This window comes from Sinohyriopsis cumingii, chromosome 18 (genome assembly GCF_028554795.1).
Source record: "Sinohyriopsis cumingii isolate HCF-2022 chromosome 18, ASM2855479v2, whole genome shotgun sequence".
In the NCBI taxonomy this organism is placed as follows: Eukaryota; Metazoa; Mollusca; class Bivalvia; order Unionida; family Unionidae; genus Sinohyriopsis; species Sinohyriopsis cumingii.
This window is the reverse complement of record NC_142978.1, coordinates 23524959-23542991: the sequence shown is the minus strand read 5'-3', so window position 1 is coordinate 23542991 and position 18033 is coordinate 23524959. Positions and strand designations below refer to the sequence as shown.

Sequence of the window (18033 nt, the reverse complement as noted above, 5' to 3'; positions counted from 1 at the left end):
AGTGTTAGGGATCTTGCGCTTCGCAAAGGTTTTCTTTTTCTGTAAGAGAGGGTCAGTGCACGTGACCCAAATAAGAAAGGTAATTCAATCGAGAATAAGTTATAAACCTATATAAGCCTTTCTAAAATTACTGAAAATTCAAATGTGAACAAGATAAAAACAAACGTGTTCTGAAATGAAAGTTCTCTGGGTTTTACTTGCTTAACCTTATCTGGGTTTTCGAAATGCCATTACCAATGAATCACATTTCCACATTACAACATTTACAGTTGCAACTACCGAAATAATAATGTTTTACATCATGTGAATGGGGCTAAAATCCGACTTAAAATGAAACATTGATCATGAGCAAGCCAATAATTTTTGATACAGATGGATTAAACATTTTCATTAAAGGCAACAAGGTCTGCACATTTGTGGGATTCTTCAGCGCACATTTAGATTTAATGAAATTCAAACGGACTGGTTATTCTATTTCGTTTTCTATACCTACAACAGTGCTCTAAGGAATAACAAACACAACAGCTAAATAATCTGGGGAGTGTTCATTGCTTATATCTGGCAACCTCGACCTGAAAATCATCCATAGGACAATTGATCATATAAACTGCCCAGTGGTTATATCATTAAGCATAAGACTACGCAACATACAACTTTGCAATGTTTACACAGGCCAAATTAGTAGTAGTAGTAGTAGTACATATGTTAATTTTATGTAAGTTGCAAGATTTCATACGAGCTGTTGTGATGTCAGTTACATATTTCGTGTATATGTCGTTGTGTCAAGAAAGGAAACTTTTTATTTTGTTTACGAAAAATTGAATGGAAATCATGATTGTAGAAATACATATTCGTCCGGTGGTTTGGGGAGTAAAATGTCGTTTCTCGTGTTCACGTTGTGATATAGCAGGTATAAATCAATACTGACTTTGAACATTGGCTTGTTTTTTGTATGGATTTAAAAAGTTTACACCAAGAGTATTGCTTAATGCACAGCAATTTCACAATTTCGTAGATACTACAACCCCACAGAAGTAATATTATTAAAATAAGAGATCCGCAGGAAATTAGCAGCCTGTTGAAATCTACATTTGTCCTTCTTAGCACTGCGATAATTTTCTTCGGGCAATAAGACTAATTTGGTCCCAAGATCGAAGGTTACTAGGGCCAAATAAAATGTGTGATGCTGTTTAAATTGAGGAGTGTCGAAACAAAAGCATCTTTTGGCTGAATTTTGTGGTTAAAACCGGAGAGTTACCAAGATCATGAGATTGATCCATATTTACTTTGTTGTTTTATATACAGTGCATATAAAGTATTGTGTAAGAGTTTTTATATACAGTGCATATAAAGTATTGTGTAAGAGTTTAGATTAGGGAAATTTTAGCATGTTTTACTACTTTTTTGGAAGGTAATTTGGTAATTGCTCGACCTGATCACAATATCCTATAAAGTCATATGAACCTTGAACATGTTTTGAAAGATCAGCCTATATCTCAAAACTAGTCATGACTCTAGATATTACTTACACATATTCGAAGTGAATAAAAGGCTGTATTCATAGCAGATGTCAGCTAAGAACATCCCGTTGACAAATGTCATTTGGATATGTCGATTAATTAGTGTGCGAATGAAGTATGTATATTGCAACTCCTGGAGGTCTCAATTGTTTTTAAGCTATGACCAAGGACTTTAGGATCTTGGGATGGGGTGGGGTAGGGTTAGGGTGAAGCCTTAGGCCAATGTCCGTTGCATATGGAAACCTTTTGTCTATGCCAATTAAGCATATATGTGGCTTACGGTTATGTATCTCAATAGTTTCCAGGTGCTGAACCAGGGGATACGTCAATAGGAGTAGGATAAACCCTTAGATCAATGCCACTTTCACTCACGCTGTTCGATTTCCCAACCAGTAAGTGTAAATTAGACACACCTCCAGGAATCGACTGCGGCTGCCATTTTCCTCCAACAAGCTGACTGTCGCGACAAGACATTGTCTATCGTATATTGTTACAAATTTTGCAATGATTTTTCGATTTTTCCATCGATAATTGTGAAAATGAGTCAATGGTGCTTTGTAAATCCAACAGTCGATATGCAAATTGTTTAAATGGAGGAGTTAATTTACGCCTTTCCCGAAAGTTAGACAAAGCGTGGATGAATAGAATTTTGTGGCCGTCGGCGTGACCTACTGAATAAGGACAAAATCGATGGCAATTATCACAATTTTTTGCTACAAAACTATATAGAAAAGCATATCGCGCTGATAATTTTAAGATGCAATACAAATAATAAAATGAAAATTGACAAAGATATGTAAAAATGAACGTGTCTAGAAGATGCGTCGTTAACCCTTAACTTCGGGCCTTGCTGTATGTATGTTTTCTTCTTTTGGAGCATGATTGCAAAGTTGAGTTTGAAAATGTACACTTTAATGTTGGTTTGTCCTAAAATAATGCTTTATCGTCTCGATCGTTCAGACAATTGAGTGAATCTTTATTTTCAGCCATTGAGCTGGGTGAGGGATGAAAATTTTAATAATAACAACAATGACAACATCAATGGTTCCAGATAGTTATGTTCCCATACATGTATTTTACATGTTCACATCTACATACATCATGATCAAAATTCCATCTCACGAACAGAGTAGAACTTTAAAAGTGTTATGTACAAAAGTATACCTCTAAACAGTAAATGTTTACGATTTTATATATATATATATATATATATATATATATATATATATATATATATATATATTCAGTCTTTTACCTAAGCGGCAGCATACACATAAATCGCGTAAAATGAGTATGATAGAACTGTATACTAAATGAATTAACATTGTCTGGAATGAATTTCCTTTCACATCAAAATGTTCTCCCGCCGCTTTATAATTGATTTTAATTATTTACTGAATTAAAAGACGTTTATTGCCTCAGATACAGGTATAACTACTGTCTACTACATTGTAATTTATGCAACTTGGTAATTTTACATTCTTATTGTGATGAGTAATACAGATCATTTTTAATATACATATCCCTGAAAATGAGACATTTCTATGCCAATACAACAGGCTTGTCGGATGTTAAGAAGTCGTTATGACACTTGCTTCGGTAGGCGGAGCAACCTCTCATCTCGGGCATGGTCACTTGCTGCCAATTTATAGCCAATGTTCTAATGAGATGGACTTGCGACAATATCAGCTGGCTGTTCATACCCAGTAAGTGTATATATGTCTGTAAGTGTGAATCTGAAACCTTTCTATGTTACGCATCAGGAGCTAAATAATCGATTCAGTAGTCGTCGCAGAGAAAAGACAATGCCATCCTTAGGGTCCCTGTACTTTTCTTTTGCTCAGTGGAGCCTCCAAAATACAAATAATGTAATCCCCGACTAAGATATCCTTGTCTCTGAGCTAACTCCAACATATATTCCCCACTGCGAGGATAATAAAAAAAATTATTTGAGTTATAGTGTAAAATTTTATTACGAAGAGTTGAAGTTAAGGATGCCCGTTGTCCTTTCCAATAGGGTTTGAAAGTTTAAATCCAAAGGTTAATACGTGTAATATGCCAACTGTTGTATTAAGTGAAAAATTGCTTCGGTAGGCGGAGCAACCTCTCATCTCGGGCATGGTCACTTGCTGCCAATTTATAGCCAATGTTCTAATGAGATGGACTTGCGACAATATCAGCTGCCTGTTCATACCCAGTAAGTGTATATATGTCTGTAAGTGTGAATCTGAAACCTTTCTATGTTACGCATCAGGGATATGTATATTAAAAATGATCTGTATTACTCATCACAATAAGAATGTAAAATTACCACGTTGCATTTGCATTTGTGACATTTCTTTTTCAGGCCTATTGCTTTATGTACACGAGCAGTGGTTGTAACCCTATCATCTATGCCTGGCGCAGTGCATCTTTCCGTGAGGGCTACAAAGACATTCTGTGCCAGCGACCCTTATACATCGTTACTGATGGTAGGTTCACTTGTATATAATTTCCTCAGCATATGAGGAATCCTCTGATTTGGACAAGACAAATATCAAACAAATTTCTATTGTAATTAACACAATATTTTACTATATTTTTCAACAAAAAAAAAAAAATATATATATATATATATATATATATATATATATATATATATATATATATATATATATATATCAGTCATTTATTTGGTGACAGCATTTTAGATTTTGGATTTGTAACGTCTGTTTCATATTCCCTCTGTTCTCCGCCTATTGGTTCTGATGATGAGACAGAAAATTGTGGACTTAGTAAGAGATATTTTTCGTTCTATCCTAAACGACGTAATGATAATGAGAAATATGCACTTACAAGGGTTATTTTTGTGAGCTTTATCCTACAAGTATGATGAAACTAAGCACTATGTACCTAGGGATATTTTTGTGAATACTATCCTACAAGGCGGGATGACACTGAGATATGTAATTGTAAGTTTTTGTTCAAAACCACGGCGAGGAAAGGTTTAGTAATATACAACATATTAAGTTAAATATATTATAGTTTTACAGGTTTGCTTTCTCTGTTGTAAATATGTCTTGATTTGATGCTTTATATTTCAGCTTTATATACTGCATATATTTTTGAATTTTTGGCTAAAAGCAATATGCTTTTTACAAAAATGTTAATAATTCCCAATGTTCCTTGCTTGGTACATATGTACAGACGGGTGGACCATAGGTGTAAATGGGTTACCATCTATACTCGTATATAAGTCGTATGCCTGCAAGCTGCACAGGTCCAGCTGTACCGTTGCATTATGCCCTACAGCAAGAAACCATTATTTTTCAATAATGAGGAGTCATTTTTCATACTGATGATAAAGCAAGTTGTCCTGTGCCTCTGAAAGAAATTATCAATTTTCCCGACTCTATATCACCTAAAAGCATTGTATAAACGTTGATTTCTGCTATTTTAAGCACTTAAAAATCCTGGAATTTTTTTAAAGAAAAATGTTGACAGTTATTGTACCTACAGCAAATCAGCATCAACACAAGCTACAGTTGTATGCATTGGGAGATGCATTATCTGTTCGGGTTTCAAGGGTTGTCATCGCCGGGGGCGGATGTGGGAGAAGCAGCAGAGGGGGCGAATCGGACATTTTGTCCAAACGTCATTTGGTTTAATTGATACTTTTCTGCACTCAGCGGATCCAGCGTCGTCAGCGCCTGGTAAAAAAAAAACGACGTCGTCGTCGGGGGGGCAAATCGAACGTCATTTAGTTTAATATACTTTTTGCATTTTCGATCCAGCGTTGTCAGCGTCCGGTAAAAAAGCGCGACGACCGCGTCGATATCATCGCCCCCTCTGCTGCTAAGGGGCTATTTACAATGAGGGTCTTTATGATCTTACAAACAGAGTGATCACTAACTCCTCCTCTTGTAGATCAATTAGGTTATTTGACTGATCGGTAAGTCTAAAATTAATTCTCGTTAAAAACCGATTATGGCATCGCATATAGACCGGATTAATTGGACTCTCAACGATTAAAAATCCCGGAGGGGCTGTTGGTGAAAATGAATAAAGGATATACCCCTGTTGAGCCTGATTTGATTGCTTGGTATCCACCTGGTAACTCCCTTCGATAACATCACACACTAGATTGATTGCTATCACCGATGCAATATTTACGTTGTATGGAGCAATATGCCTACCACCCTCTCCGTTATCGTGTCTGAGGATAATTGATGGACCGAGAAAATCATTAAGAAATTTTTTTAGTTCTGGCGCGTTGTATCCTGGAAACTTGAAATCGGGTAAATCGGCTTCTGTGATATTATACTCGGTTAGGAATTTTTGTTTATTATTATCGCTGTTAGCAGATATTGTTTTAACGATTCGTTCATTGATATATTCCATGTCTGATATAAGTTGATTTAACACCTCAACGTGTTTACCGCAGTCAGCATAATAAAAATAATTATTTTTTTAATTTTAACCAGAGCAATAAAATTATTCTTCGGACCTTGATCGGCACGATGAAATTGTCTTCGGACCTTGATTGGCACAATAGATCTACCAGGTTCGATACGATATCGTGTCACAAATTCCGTGCATGGGGAAAGTGTGGAAATTCCTATAAAAATAAATAATTCCACACTTTCCCCATCCTCCGTTTTAGCTGCGTCCTGTTTCCTTTCGAGACTTTAGAAACTCTTCCGGGGTTGGTATCGGTTTATTCTTTCGTCGGAGATATTCTATTGCTGACCGATACTGTGGACTACCACAACCGATACAAATTCTAACTTTTCCTCGGACGCCCTTGCTGCATCCAAGACAGGGCTGAGGGCCATTCTTACATCCCTGTTTTGATGTGCAATTATGTGCCCCGCAAAACTCACCGTAACAGTTTTTACCACATTGGACTTTTGATCCCTGGGGAAGCCATTTGCATTTATTGACGGCAAGTGCCGGATTAACCATTATTATTAACTATTAAATAAGCATTCAATTAAATATTAAAAAGTATACTGTATAATGGATAATAATTATTCCAATAACACCTTTATCGATCTGTTGGGGCGTGGAACATCTTACTATGAGGAGTCCCCGGATGAATTTTTTAAGTCCCCGGAAACGTATTACGATGTGCGAGAATACTACCGAAGGCATTTGGGACCATCTCGGAGCGTTTCCAGTAAAAAGTCCGCAATGGAACTTCTTACCGTTGCGGACTACCAGTTTCGCGGAGTAATTATTCAGCGAATGGGGAGATTTTACGTATTTGTGGACGACCCCGATATAGCGGAATTCCAGGGGTATTCCGCCGTTACTGAGATTATTCCGAAACACCGATGTAGATACCCGACCATCGACGTGGACTCCAAGACGCCATCGCTGGCTGAGTTGTTGTCGTATTTTCGTAATCTAGTTGATTCCATCAACGATGTTTTAGTTTTTGAAACCAGCGGTGGTTATCACATCCTGTTGAAAACGATCCCGGTGGATTTCGAGGAACATCGATCACTGTTGCGGAAAGTTGCCACGGATAGACCAACATGGAATGTTGATACACAAGCTGGGCTGCATAGCATCAAATTGCCCAGAAACCAAATCGGCAAAACCGAACAGCGTTAATAAGCGATTAATCTATCCTGTTGGATTTACCAGTACGCTGCTATCTTGTCCGGTTTCTATTCAGCCGTGTTACGAACAACTTACCGATGATGGCGCTGAGCGCGTTGGCACCGAAAGTGACATTGATGATGAAATCACCAGCGAACAAATTCAACAGTTTTCGACAGCGTTGTCTGGACAACCCGATCAGATCATCGGAACTACAAATCAACTCAGCAACATGATATCGCTGGGGCGAGTTGCGGGCTCATTTTGTAATATTTGTCAGCGACGTCACGGATACAATGAGATCGGTGGATTCATTGATGGAAAGGCCATTGACGCGTTTGTATGTGTTTACTCTGATCAGTTTGTGATCGGTTGTTACAGAAATACGCAAAAAAAGATAATAATACCGCGTGATACTGAAACCGCTAGTGACGATGAAATTCTTTACGAAAGGTATGTAAGGAGTTTTAATTATCGCCGTGGAAGCTACGGTGGTGAATTTCCCAGGAGGTTTCCCGATTATACTTACTGCGAGCCACCTGTTCATGAAGGCGGCCGGGGATGTAAAATTATTCTTTACGATGATTACATGGATGGATCCCATTGTGGCCTGGGAAAATCAGAATCGGCGTGGAAATCAATACAAGACGATCGGTCTGTGTTGTGCGTCTCATACAGAAAAACATTTACTAGAAAGACCACCATCGATCATAGTCTCGAAACGTACGAAAATATCCATGGGGATATTATATTTGACGTTAAAACGCCTCGTAGAGTCATCTCACAGATAGAGTCGATTGTACGCGTCCGGGGGATTCCTGATGTGCTATTGTTGGATGAGTGGCACGGAATTCTCCGACAGATAACCTCGTCGAGTCGCGGCAAAGAAATTTGGGGTGCACTAAGCTGGCTGATTTTATCCGTAAATCGCGTGATTGTACTCGACGCAGATGCCAACAACGATGACTTAGAATTATTCAGAAAACATTTTAATCGCCCGGAGATGAAGTTGATTATCAACGAGTATCAGCCCGATCATGGAAAGAAGTTTATTGTGGAACGGTCTCACAGCGACAACTATAATAAACTGTTAGAAACGCTGGCGCGTGGAATTCCCGCAGTGGTTTTCACGCATAATAAACGACACGGAAATTATTCTGTGGAGTCCCTCGCTAAATTGTTACAGCATTTACGATACCGAGTAAAATACTATCATGCGGACACTGACTCGGCCGAAAAACAGCGAGATTTCGCTGATACCACTGTGGCGTTTGAAAACATCGACGTGGTGATATACAATCATACCGTTGAGGCCGGAGTATCCATCGTGGACCCGCGATTCAAGTACATGGCGGTGTTTTCCGAAGAATTGGGGTCTGTGGAGGCGACCAAACAAGCAATTCATCGCTTCAGAAATATTTCGGAAATACATTATTCCGCAACAAAACGGATTCACACGGAGCTTCCATTGACCCGCGACGAAATTATTTCCACGATTAAATCACATGAAAGGGATTTAGTGCCCGTGGAGTTGTTGTTCAGGACGCCGAGTCGCATAGATTTGAGTCCCAGTTACGAATACGCTTTTGTAAGTACAATCATCGACGAAAACAACTCCAAGTGTTATTTTACCGGGCGACTTGTTGAAATGATGAAACGAACCGGCTATTCAGTTGAGTGGGAATTACCAGATGAATACGAAACATGGAAGGAAAAAAAACAACGAATCCAACAACGCGTCAATGACGCGGCAATTAATGATGACCCCGCCGTAGATGAATTTCTGAAGACATCAGTCGGTGAAAGAATAGCCGCGGCGGGGGATGGTATAGCGCGAAAATACCATCGATATAACCCTGATGAACGATTAGAACCGTACAAGAAGAAATTGATGTATCTCAATCACGTATTTCAAACTGATGTGAGTAAACTGGACATCGACAGGATAGAACATCTCGATAATAACATTTCGCGGCTGCAACGATACCAGCGGGTTCTCGTTGATAAGCATAATAACGGTAGAGCCGTTATAACGACTCTGTGTCGCTCCGATAAAATCAGTCCGCGGCAACAACTTGAAATAGTCAGAAATGTCCTTGACGCGCTAAATCTCCCTGATGTTGTCCCGGATCGATTAGATGTGGCGTGTGTGTCAGTTAACCGCGACGAGTTAATCAAAAATATTTCAGCGATGTTGGCGCAACCGGATCAACTTGACAAGTATAACATGCTGTTGAAACATTTCAGTGATATATTTCCGGATGTAAAATTCTTTAGAAAGGGCACCCTGACGCTGAAACACATCATTGAAAAAATCAAATTGATCTACAAGGGGTTCGGTGGAAGATTACAATCGGATGATACTAAACACGCTGAACGATCTAACTACACGCTGTACTATCCTGAGTGGCCCCGATCCGACCTCGTAGATGACCTGACAACGACCATTGAGACCGTCGACGACGATGGATTCGCTGGTAGGGATGTTGCCGCGGTGGATACGTACACTACAATGTTACGATTTCATGTGTGGTCGGTTAACGGTTGGTTTTCTCGATATGACGGGTCAGATTGGTCAAAGTAAAATGGGGAAAGTGTGGAATTATTTATTTTTATAGGAATTTCCACACTTTCCCCACCGATGAAATATGACCTCGTTGACCGGCCACAGACAAATGTCTGACACGTTACCACCGCGGTGGTAACACAACCGTCGCTCGCGTACCCCGCGTCACCGGCGGGGTGAAATCACATTCATAAGTAAATCTCGCACCGATTAAAAGTGTGGAATCATACTTTTTCCATACAATGAGCCACTGGGGAAAGTGTGGAATTATTTATTTTTATAGGAGTTTCCACACGGGATTTATTTATAAGCCTGTTGGGGAAAGTGTGGAATTATTTATTTTTATAGGAGTTTCCACACTTTCCCCAAATCCCCCATGACGCTTGTTAAAAACCGGTCTCATGGTTGCTGGTGGTCATGCGACTGTCGGTGGTGAAGTGTTGCTTATTTTGCAGCAATAAATATTTCACCTCGTTGCGTTGTTGCAACGGAAGATCTATCGAGGTTATTTTTCATCAGAGATATCTCCGCGGAGTGTCTCCGATGCCATCAACGAGATAACAAGGAATATCACCGTGGTAGCGGTTTCTTTTGCCGAATCAAATTCAATGATTTTTTTCTTTGAGATATTTCGTTGCCAGCTGTTGCGAGGTGGCGTTTTTCGGGTTTTAAACGCCGCGGTGGTAAATCATAATCGCCTCGACCAACCCAACTTATTCCATCGCGGGGTACAAATTCCATAGCGGTTTTTCTGATATCTTTTTAACATTTAATTGAAATAATCATATTAGCATAATGTCGCAGTTCGAACTCGCACTCGATGATTACCGACGCTGTAATCCGCGAATTACAGTTCGTGACAGGACTACTGGCACCGGCCGGAGAATAATTACTGAAAAGGGTCCCGATGGCGTCACTCATATATGTGCCATCCATGAAAATAGGGAGGATGCGGCCCGTGTTCGCCTTAAGAGGAAATATAAGCTAAGACGTCTTCAGCAACTGCTAGACATTTTAGCTGGTACTGGAAACCAGTTTCTGCGGTGGAAATATGTCAATTATTTTTATTGTTGTTGGTATTGACCCCTAAGCAGTCACTACTAGTAGTAACCTTGCAATAACAACAACAACAATAAAAATAATTGACATATTTCTACCGCAGAAAAAAAAATATTTTTTTTGTAACTCATCATCGCGATGAATATTTTTTGTAACTCATTATCGCGATGAATATTTTTTGTAACTCATTATCCTTTTATTAATGGTTTACTATTAACAATTTTTTCGATATTTATGCTGCAATCACAGTTCTTAACAAGCCAGGCCTTATTGATGCAAGAATAAACATTTCCGTTATTTTTAGTATCATCATACTGACGCGAGCATGTTGGTTGAGGTGGGCATGTAGGACAATCACAGCCCTGGCATGTAGGGCATGTGGGGCATGTAGGGCAATCACATGAGGGACATCTAGGACATTTAGGACAGTCTGATCTACCATACCAACTATATGGGGTTCCTGGTAGTCTAAGACCAGCATGCGTGTTGGTAGCAACTAATAAAATCAACAAACACGTATACATGGTAACACTGATAGTATTACAATTTCAATTTTATTCCAGTGACGGGCCAGATTGGTCAAAGTAAAATGGGGAAAGTGTGGAATTATTTATTTTTATAGGACTTTCCACACTTTCCCCATTTCCATACCTGTCTTAAGAAGAAATATTCCAATGACGGGTCAGATTGGGCAAAGTAAAATGGGGAAAGTGTGGAATTATTTATTTTTATAGGACTTTCCACACTTTCCCCATTTCCATACCTGTCTTAAGAAGAAATATTCCAGCGAAATGCCACACATATTTTTTACAGTAAAAAATGCCACTTTACTCATCGATGATATGGTAAATTAACATTTCCACAGCGATGTTGTTGTTGTTGTAAAAAAATATTTTCATTTGAAATAATGCCACACCGGCGAGTGCTAACCGACGAAGACGTCAGCGAAATCATGCGGCTCCGTGGAAAAACATTAATATCGGAAATAGCTGATCGATACCGAATCAGCTACCAGCGCACTACAAAATATGGAAAAACGAACCCGACAACGATATCAGAATGATGGATCTCAAAATCGACGATGAAATAAAACAAATTATTGATGCTCCCAGTGATGCATCGCCGGCGATGGATGCCATCGTGGATAAACAAACCATTCAGGACCTGCAGTGGCGGTTAAATAATTTGTCCAACGAGAATAACGGCAACTCAGCGCCGCGTTAATACAACAGAAACATGCCGCTGATAGTACAGTCGCGTATAATCGCGTACGATCTGCTACAACGGCGTTACGATGATATGCAACGGCGCCACGATGATGTGCAACGCGCCGCTGATAAACTTCAAAACTAGCTCAGAAATGCTCAACGAGAACTTGCCACAGTAACGCGCTGCTGATTCAGCGAATCGATGATATAACGGATGAATACAACATGTTGGCCGCAACCGCTACACAGACACCCAACAACGAGTTGGTCACAACCACTGACAAAAAGAAAAAACCACGCGAGGATAAACCACGCGAGGATAAATTTGTAATGGATGCAGTTCCTGGCGTGATATCTCCCGAGGATATCAAGTTTGTGACCCGCGTGGACAGGGTGCCGCGTTGAACGGAGTGTTATTCTTTAGTAAATGAAAATCCGCCGTCGATGAGATCAACGCGATACTGGTTTCCAGTACCAGCTAAAATGTCTAGCAGTTGCTGAAGACGTCTTAGCTTATATTTCCTCTTAAGGCGAACACGGGCCGCATCCTCCCTATTTTCATGGATGGCACATATATGAGTGACGCCATCGGGACCCTTTTCAGTAATTATTCTCCGGCCGGTGCCAGTAGTCCTGTCACGAACTGTAATTCGCGGATTACAGCGTCGGTAATCATCGAGTGCGAGTTCGAACTGCGACATTATGCTAATATGATTATTTCAATTAAATGTTAAAAAGATATCAGAAAAACCGCTATGGAATTTGTACCCCGCGATGGAATAAGTTGGGTTGGTCGAGGCGATTATGATTTACCACCGCGGCGTTTAAAACCCGAAAAACGCCACCTCGCAACAGCTGGCAACGAAATATCTCAAAGAAAAAAATCATTGAATTTGATTCGGCAAAAGAAACCGCTACCACGGTGATATTCCTTGTTATCTCGTTGATGGCATCGGAGACACTCCGCGGAGATATCTCTGATGAAAAATAACCTCGATAGATCTTCCGTTGCAACAACGCAACGAGGTGAAATATTTATTGCTGCAAAATAAGCAACACTTCACCACCGACAGTCGCATGACCACCAGCAACCATGAGACCGGTTTTTAACAAGCGTCATGGGGGATTTGGGGAAAGTGTGGAAACTCCTATAAAAATAAATAATTCCACACTTTCCCCAACAGGCTTATAAATAAATCCCGTGTGGAAACTCCTATAAAAATAAATAATTCCACACTTTCCCCAGTGGCTCATTGTATGGAAAAAGTATGATTCCACACTTTTAATCGGTGCGAGATTTACTTATGAATGTGATTTCACCCCGCCGGTGACGCGGGGTACGCGAGCGACGGTTGTGTTACCACCGCGGTGGTAACGTGTCAGACATTTGTCTGTGGCCGGTCAACGAGGTCATATTTCATCGGTGGGGAAAGTGTGGAAATTCCTATAAAAATAAATAATTCCACACTTTCCCCATTTTACTTTGACCAATCTGACCCGTCATATCGAGAAAACCAACCGTTAACCGACCACACATGAAATCGTAACATTGTAGTGTACGTATCCACCGCGGCAACATCCCTACCAGCGAATCCATCGTCGTCGACGGTCTCAATGGTCGTTGTCAGGTCATCTACGAGGTCGGATCGGGGCCACTCAGGATAGTACAGCGTGTAGTTAGATCGTTCAGCGTGTTTAGTATCATCCGATTGTAATCTTCCACCGAACCCCTTGTAGATCAATTTGATTTTTTCAATGATGTGTTTCAGCGTCAGGGTGCCCTTTCTAAAGAATTTTACATCCGGAAATATATCACTGAAATGTTTCAACAGCATGTTATACTTGTCAAGTTGATCCGGTTGCGCCAACATCGCTGAAATATTTTTGATTAACTCGTCGCGGTTAACTGACACACACGCCACATCTAATCGATCCGGGACAACATCAGGGAGATTTAGCGCGTCAAGGACATTTCTGACTATTTCAAGTTGTTGCCGCGGACTGATTTTATCGGAGCGACACAGAGTCGTTATAACGGCTCTACCGTTATTATGCTTATCAACGAGAACCCGCTGGTATCGTTGCAGCCGCGAAATGTTATTATCGAGATGTTCTATCCTGTCGATGTCCAGTTTACTCACATCAGTTTGAAATACGTGATTGAGATACATCAATTTCTTCTTGTACGGTTCTAATCGTTCATCAGGGTTATATCGATGGTATTTTCGCGCTATACCATCCCCCGCCGCGGCTATTCTTTCACCGACTGATGTCTTCAGAAATTCATCTACGGCGGGGTCATCATTAATTGCCGCGTCATTGACGCGTTGTTGGATTCGTTGTTTTTTTTCCTTCCATGTTTCGTATTCATCTGGTAATTCCCACTCAACTGAATAGCCGGTTCGTTTCATCATTTCAACAAGTCGCCCGGTAAAATAACACTTGGAGTTGTTTTCGTCGATGATTGTACTTACAAAAGCGTATTCGTAACTGGGACTCAAATCTATGCGACTCGGCGTCCTGAACAACAACTCCACGGGCACTAAATCCCTTTCATGTGATTTAATCGTGGAAATAATTTCGTCGCGGGTCAATGGAAGCTCCGTGTGAATCCGTTTTGTTGCGGAATAATGTATTTCCGAAATATTTCTGAAGCGATGAATTGCTTGTTTGGTCGCCTCCACAGACCCCAATTCTTCGGAAAACACCGCCATGTACTTGAATCGCGGGTCCACGATGGATACTCCGGCCTCAACGGTATGATTGTATATCACCACGTCGATGTTTTCAAACGCCACAGTGGTATCAGCGAAATCTCGCTGTTTTTCGGCCGAGTCAGTGTCCGCATGATAGTATTTTACTCGGTATCGTAAATGCTGTAACAATTTAGCGAGGGACTCCACAGAATAATTTCCGTGTCGTTTATTATGCGTGAAAACCACTGCGGGAATTCCACGCGCCAGCGTTTCTAACAGTTTATTATAGTTGTCGCTGTGAGACCGTTCCACAATAAACTTCTTTCCATGATCGGGCTGATACTCGTTGATAATCAACTTCATCTCCGGGCGATTAAAATGTTTTCTGAATAATTCTAAGTCATCGTTGTTGGCATCTGCGTCGAGTACAATCACGCGATTTACGGATAAAATCAGCCAGCTTAGTGCACCCCAAATTTCTTTGCCGCGACTCGACGAGGTTATCTGTCGGAGAATTCCGTGCCACTCATCCAACAATAGCACATCAGGAATCCCCCGGACGCGTACAATCGACTCTATCTGTGAGATGACTCTACGAGGCGTTTTAACGTCAAATATAATATCCCCATGGATATTTTCGTACGTTTCGAGACTATGATCGATGGTGGTCTTTCTAGTAAATGTTTTTCTGTATGAGACGCACAACACAGACCGATCGTCTTGTATTGATTTCCACGCCGATTCTGATTTTCCCAGGCCACAATGGGATCCATCCATGTAATCATCGTAAAGAATAATTTTACATCCCCGGCCGCCTTCATGAACAGGTGGCTCGCAGTAAGTATAATCGGGAAACCTCCTGGGAAATTCACCACCGTAGCTTCCACGGCGATAATTAAAACTCCTTACATACCTTTCGTAAAGAATTTCATCGTCACTAGCGGTTTCAGTATCACGCGGTATTATTATCTTTTTTGCGTATTTCTGTAACAACCGATCACAAACTGATCAGAGTAAACACATACAAACGCGTCAATGGCCTTTCCATCAATGAATCCACCGATCTCATTGTATCCGTGACGTCGCTGACAAATATTACAAATTGAGCCCGCAACTCGCCCCAGCGATATCATGTTGCTGAGTTGATTTGTAGTTCCGATGATCTGATCGGGTTGTCCAGACAACGCTGTCGAAAACTGTTGAATTTGTTCGCTGGTGATTTCATCATCAATGTCACTTTCGGTGCCAACGCGCTCAGCGCCATCATCGGTAAGTTGTTCGTAACACGGCTGAATAGAAACCGGACAAGATAGCAGCGTACTGGTAAATCCAACAGGATAGATTAATCGCTTATTAACGCTGTTCGGTTTTGCCGATTTGGTTTCTGGGCAATTTGATGCTATACAGCCCAGCTTGTGTATCAACATTCCATGTTGGTCTATCCGTGGCAACTTTCCGCAACAGTGATCGATGTTCCTCGAAATCCACCGGGATCGTTTTCAACAGGATGTGATAACCACCGCTGGTTTCAAAAACTAAAACATCGTTGATGGAATCAACTAGATTACGAAAATACGACAACAACTCAGCCAGCGATGGCGTCTTGGAGTCCACGTCGATGGTCGGGTATCTACATCGGTGTTTCGGAATAATCTCAGTAACGGCGGAATACCCCTGGAATTCCGCTATGTCGGGGTCGTCCACAAATACGTAAAATCTCCCCATTCGCTGAATAATTACTCCGCGAAACTGGTAGTCCGCAACGGTAAGAAGTTCCATTGCGGACTTTTTACTGGAAACGCTCCAAGATGGACCCAAACGCCTTCGGTAGTATTCTCGCACATCGTGATACGTTTCCGGGGACTTAAAAAATTCATCCGGGGACTCCTCATAGTAAGATGTTCCACGCCCCAACAGGTCGATAAAGGTGTTATTGGAATAATTATTATCCATTATACAGTATACTGTTTAATATTTAATTGAATGCTTATTTAATAGTTAATAATAATGGTTAATCCAGCGCTTGCTGTCAATAAATGCAAATGGCACCCCCAGGGATCAAGAGTCCAATGTGGTTAAAACTGTTACGGTGAGTTTTGCGGGGCACATAATTGCACATCAAAACAGGGATGTAAGAATGGCCCTCAGCCCTGTCTTGGATGCGGCAAGGGCGTCCGAGGAAAAGTTAGAATTTGTATCGGTTGTGGTAGTCCACAGTATCGGTCAGCAATAGAATATCTCCGACGAAAGAAAAAACCGATACCAACCCCGGAAGAGTTTCTAAAGTCTCGAAAGGAAACAGGACGCAGCTAAAACGGAGGATGGGGAAAGTGTGGAATTATTTAATTTTATAGGAATTTCCACACTTTCCCCATGCACGGAATTTGTGACACGATATCGTATCGAACCTGGTAGATCTATTGTGCCAATCAAGGTCCGAAGACAATTTCATCGTGCCGATCAAGGTCCGAAGAATAATTTTATTGCTCTGGTTAAAATTAAAAAAATAATTATTTTTATTATGCTGACTGCGGTAAACACGTTGAGGTGTTAAATCAACTTATATCAGACATGGAATATATCAATGAACGAATCGTTAAAACAATATCTGCTAACAGCGATAATAATAAACAAAAATTCCTAACCGAGTATAATATCACAGAAGCCGATTTACCCGATTTCAAGTTTCCAGGATACAACGCGCCAGAACTAAAAAAATTTCTTAATGATTTTCTCGGTCCATCAATTATCCTCAGACACGATAACGGAGAGGGTGGTAGGCATATTGCTCCATACAACGTAAATATTGCATCGGTGATAGCAATCAATCTAGTGTGTGATGTTATCGAAGGGAGTTACCAGGTGGATACCAAGCAATCAAATCAGGCTCAACAGGGGTATATCCTTTATTCATTTTCACCAACAGCCCCTCCGGGATTTTTAATCGTTGAGAGTCCAATTAATCCGGTCTATATGCGATGCCATAATCGGTTTTTAACGAGAATTAATTTTAGACTTACCGATCAGTCAAATAACCTAATTGATCTACAAGAGGAGGAGTTAGTGATCACTCTGTTTGTAAGATCATAAAGACCCTCATTGTAAATAGCCCCTTAGCAGCAGAGGGGGCGATGACATCGACGCGGTCGTCGCGCTTTTTTACCGGACGCTGACAACGCTGGATCGAAAATGCAAAAGGTATATTAAACTAAATGACGTTCGATTTGCCCCCCCCCCCCCCCCGACGACGACGTCGTTTTTTTTTTACCAGGCGCTGACGACGCTGGATCCGCTGAGTGTAGAAAAGTATCAATTAAACCAAATGACGTTTGGACAAAATGTCCGATTCGCCCCCTCTGCTGCTGGAGATAGGCACCCATTTCCCTTGGAAATCTCCC

The 18033-nt window shown here is 40.8% G+C and overlaps 1 protein-coding gene across 1 annotated transcript in view; it reads left to right on the top strand.

Annotated features, from left to right (window-relative positions):
* LOC149776222 (beta-1 adrenergic receptor-like) overlaps positions 1–18033 on the top strand; it is an 80524-nt gene that overhangs the window by 8256 nt on the left and 54235 nt on the right. The window contains exon 2 of the mRNA XM_089942448.1: positions 3868–3991. Within this exon, the coding sequence (XP_089798574.1) occupies positions 3868–3991 (124 nt within the window). The remainder of the gene's footprint in view (positions 1–3867; positions 3992–18033) is intronic.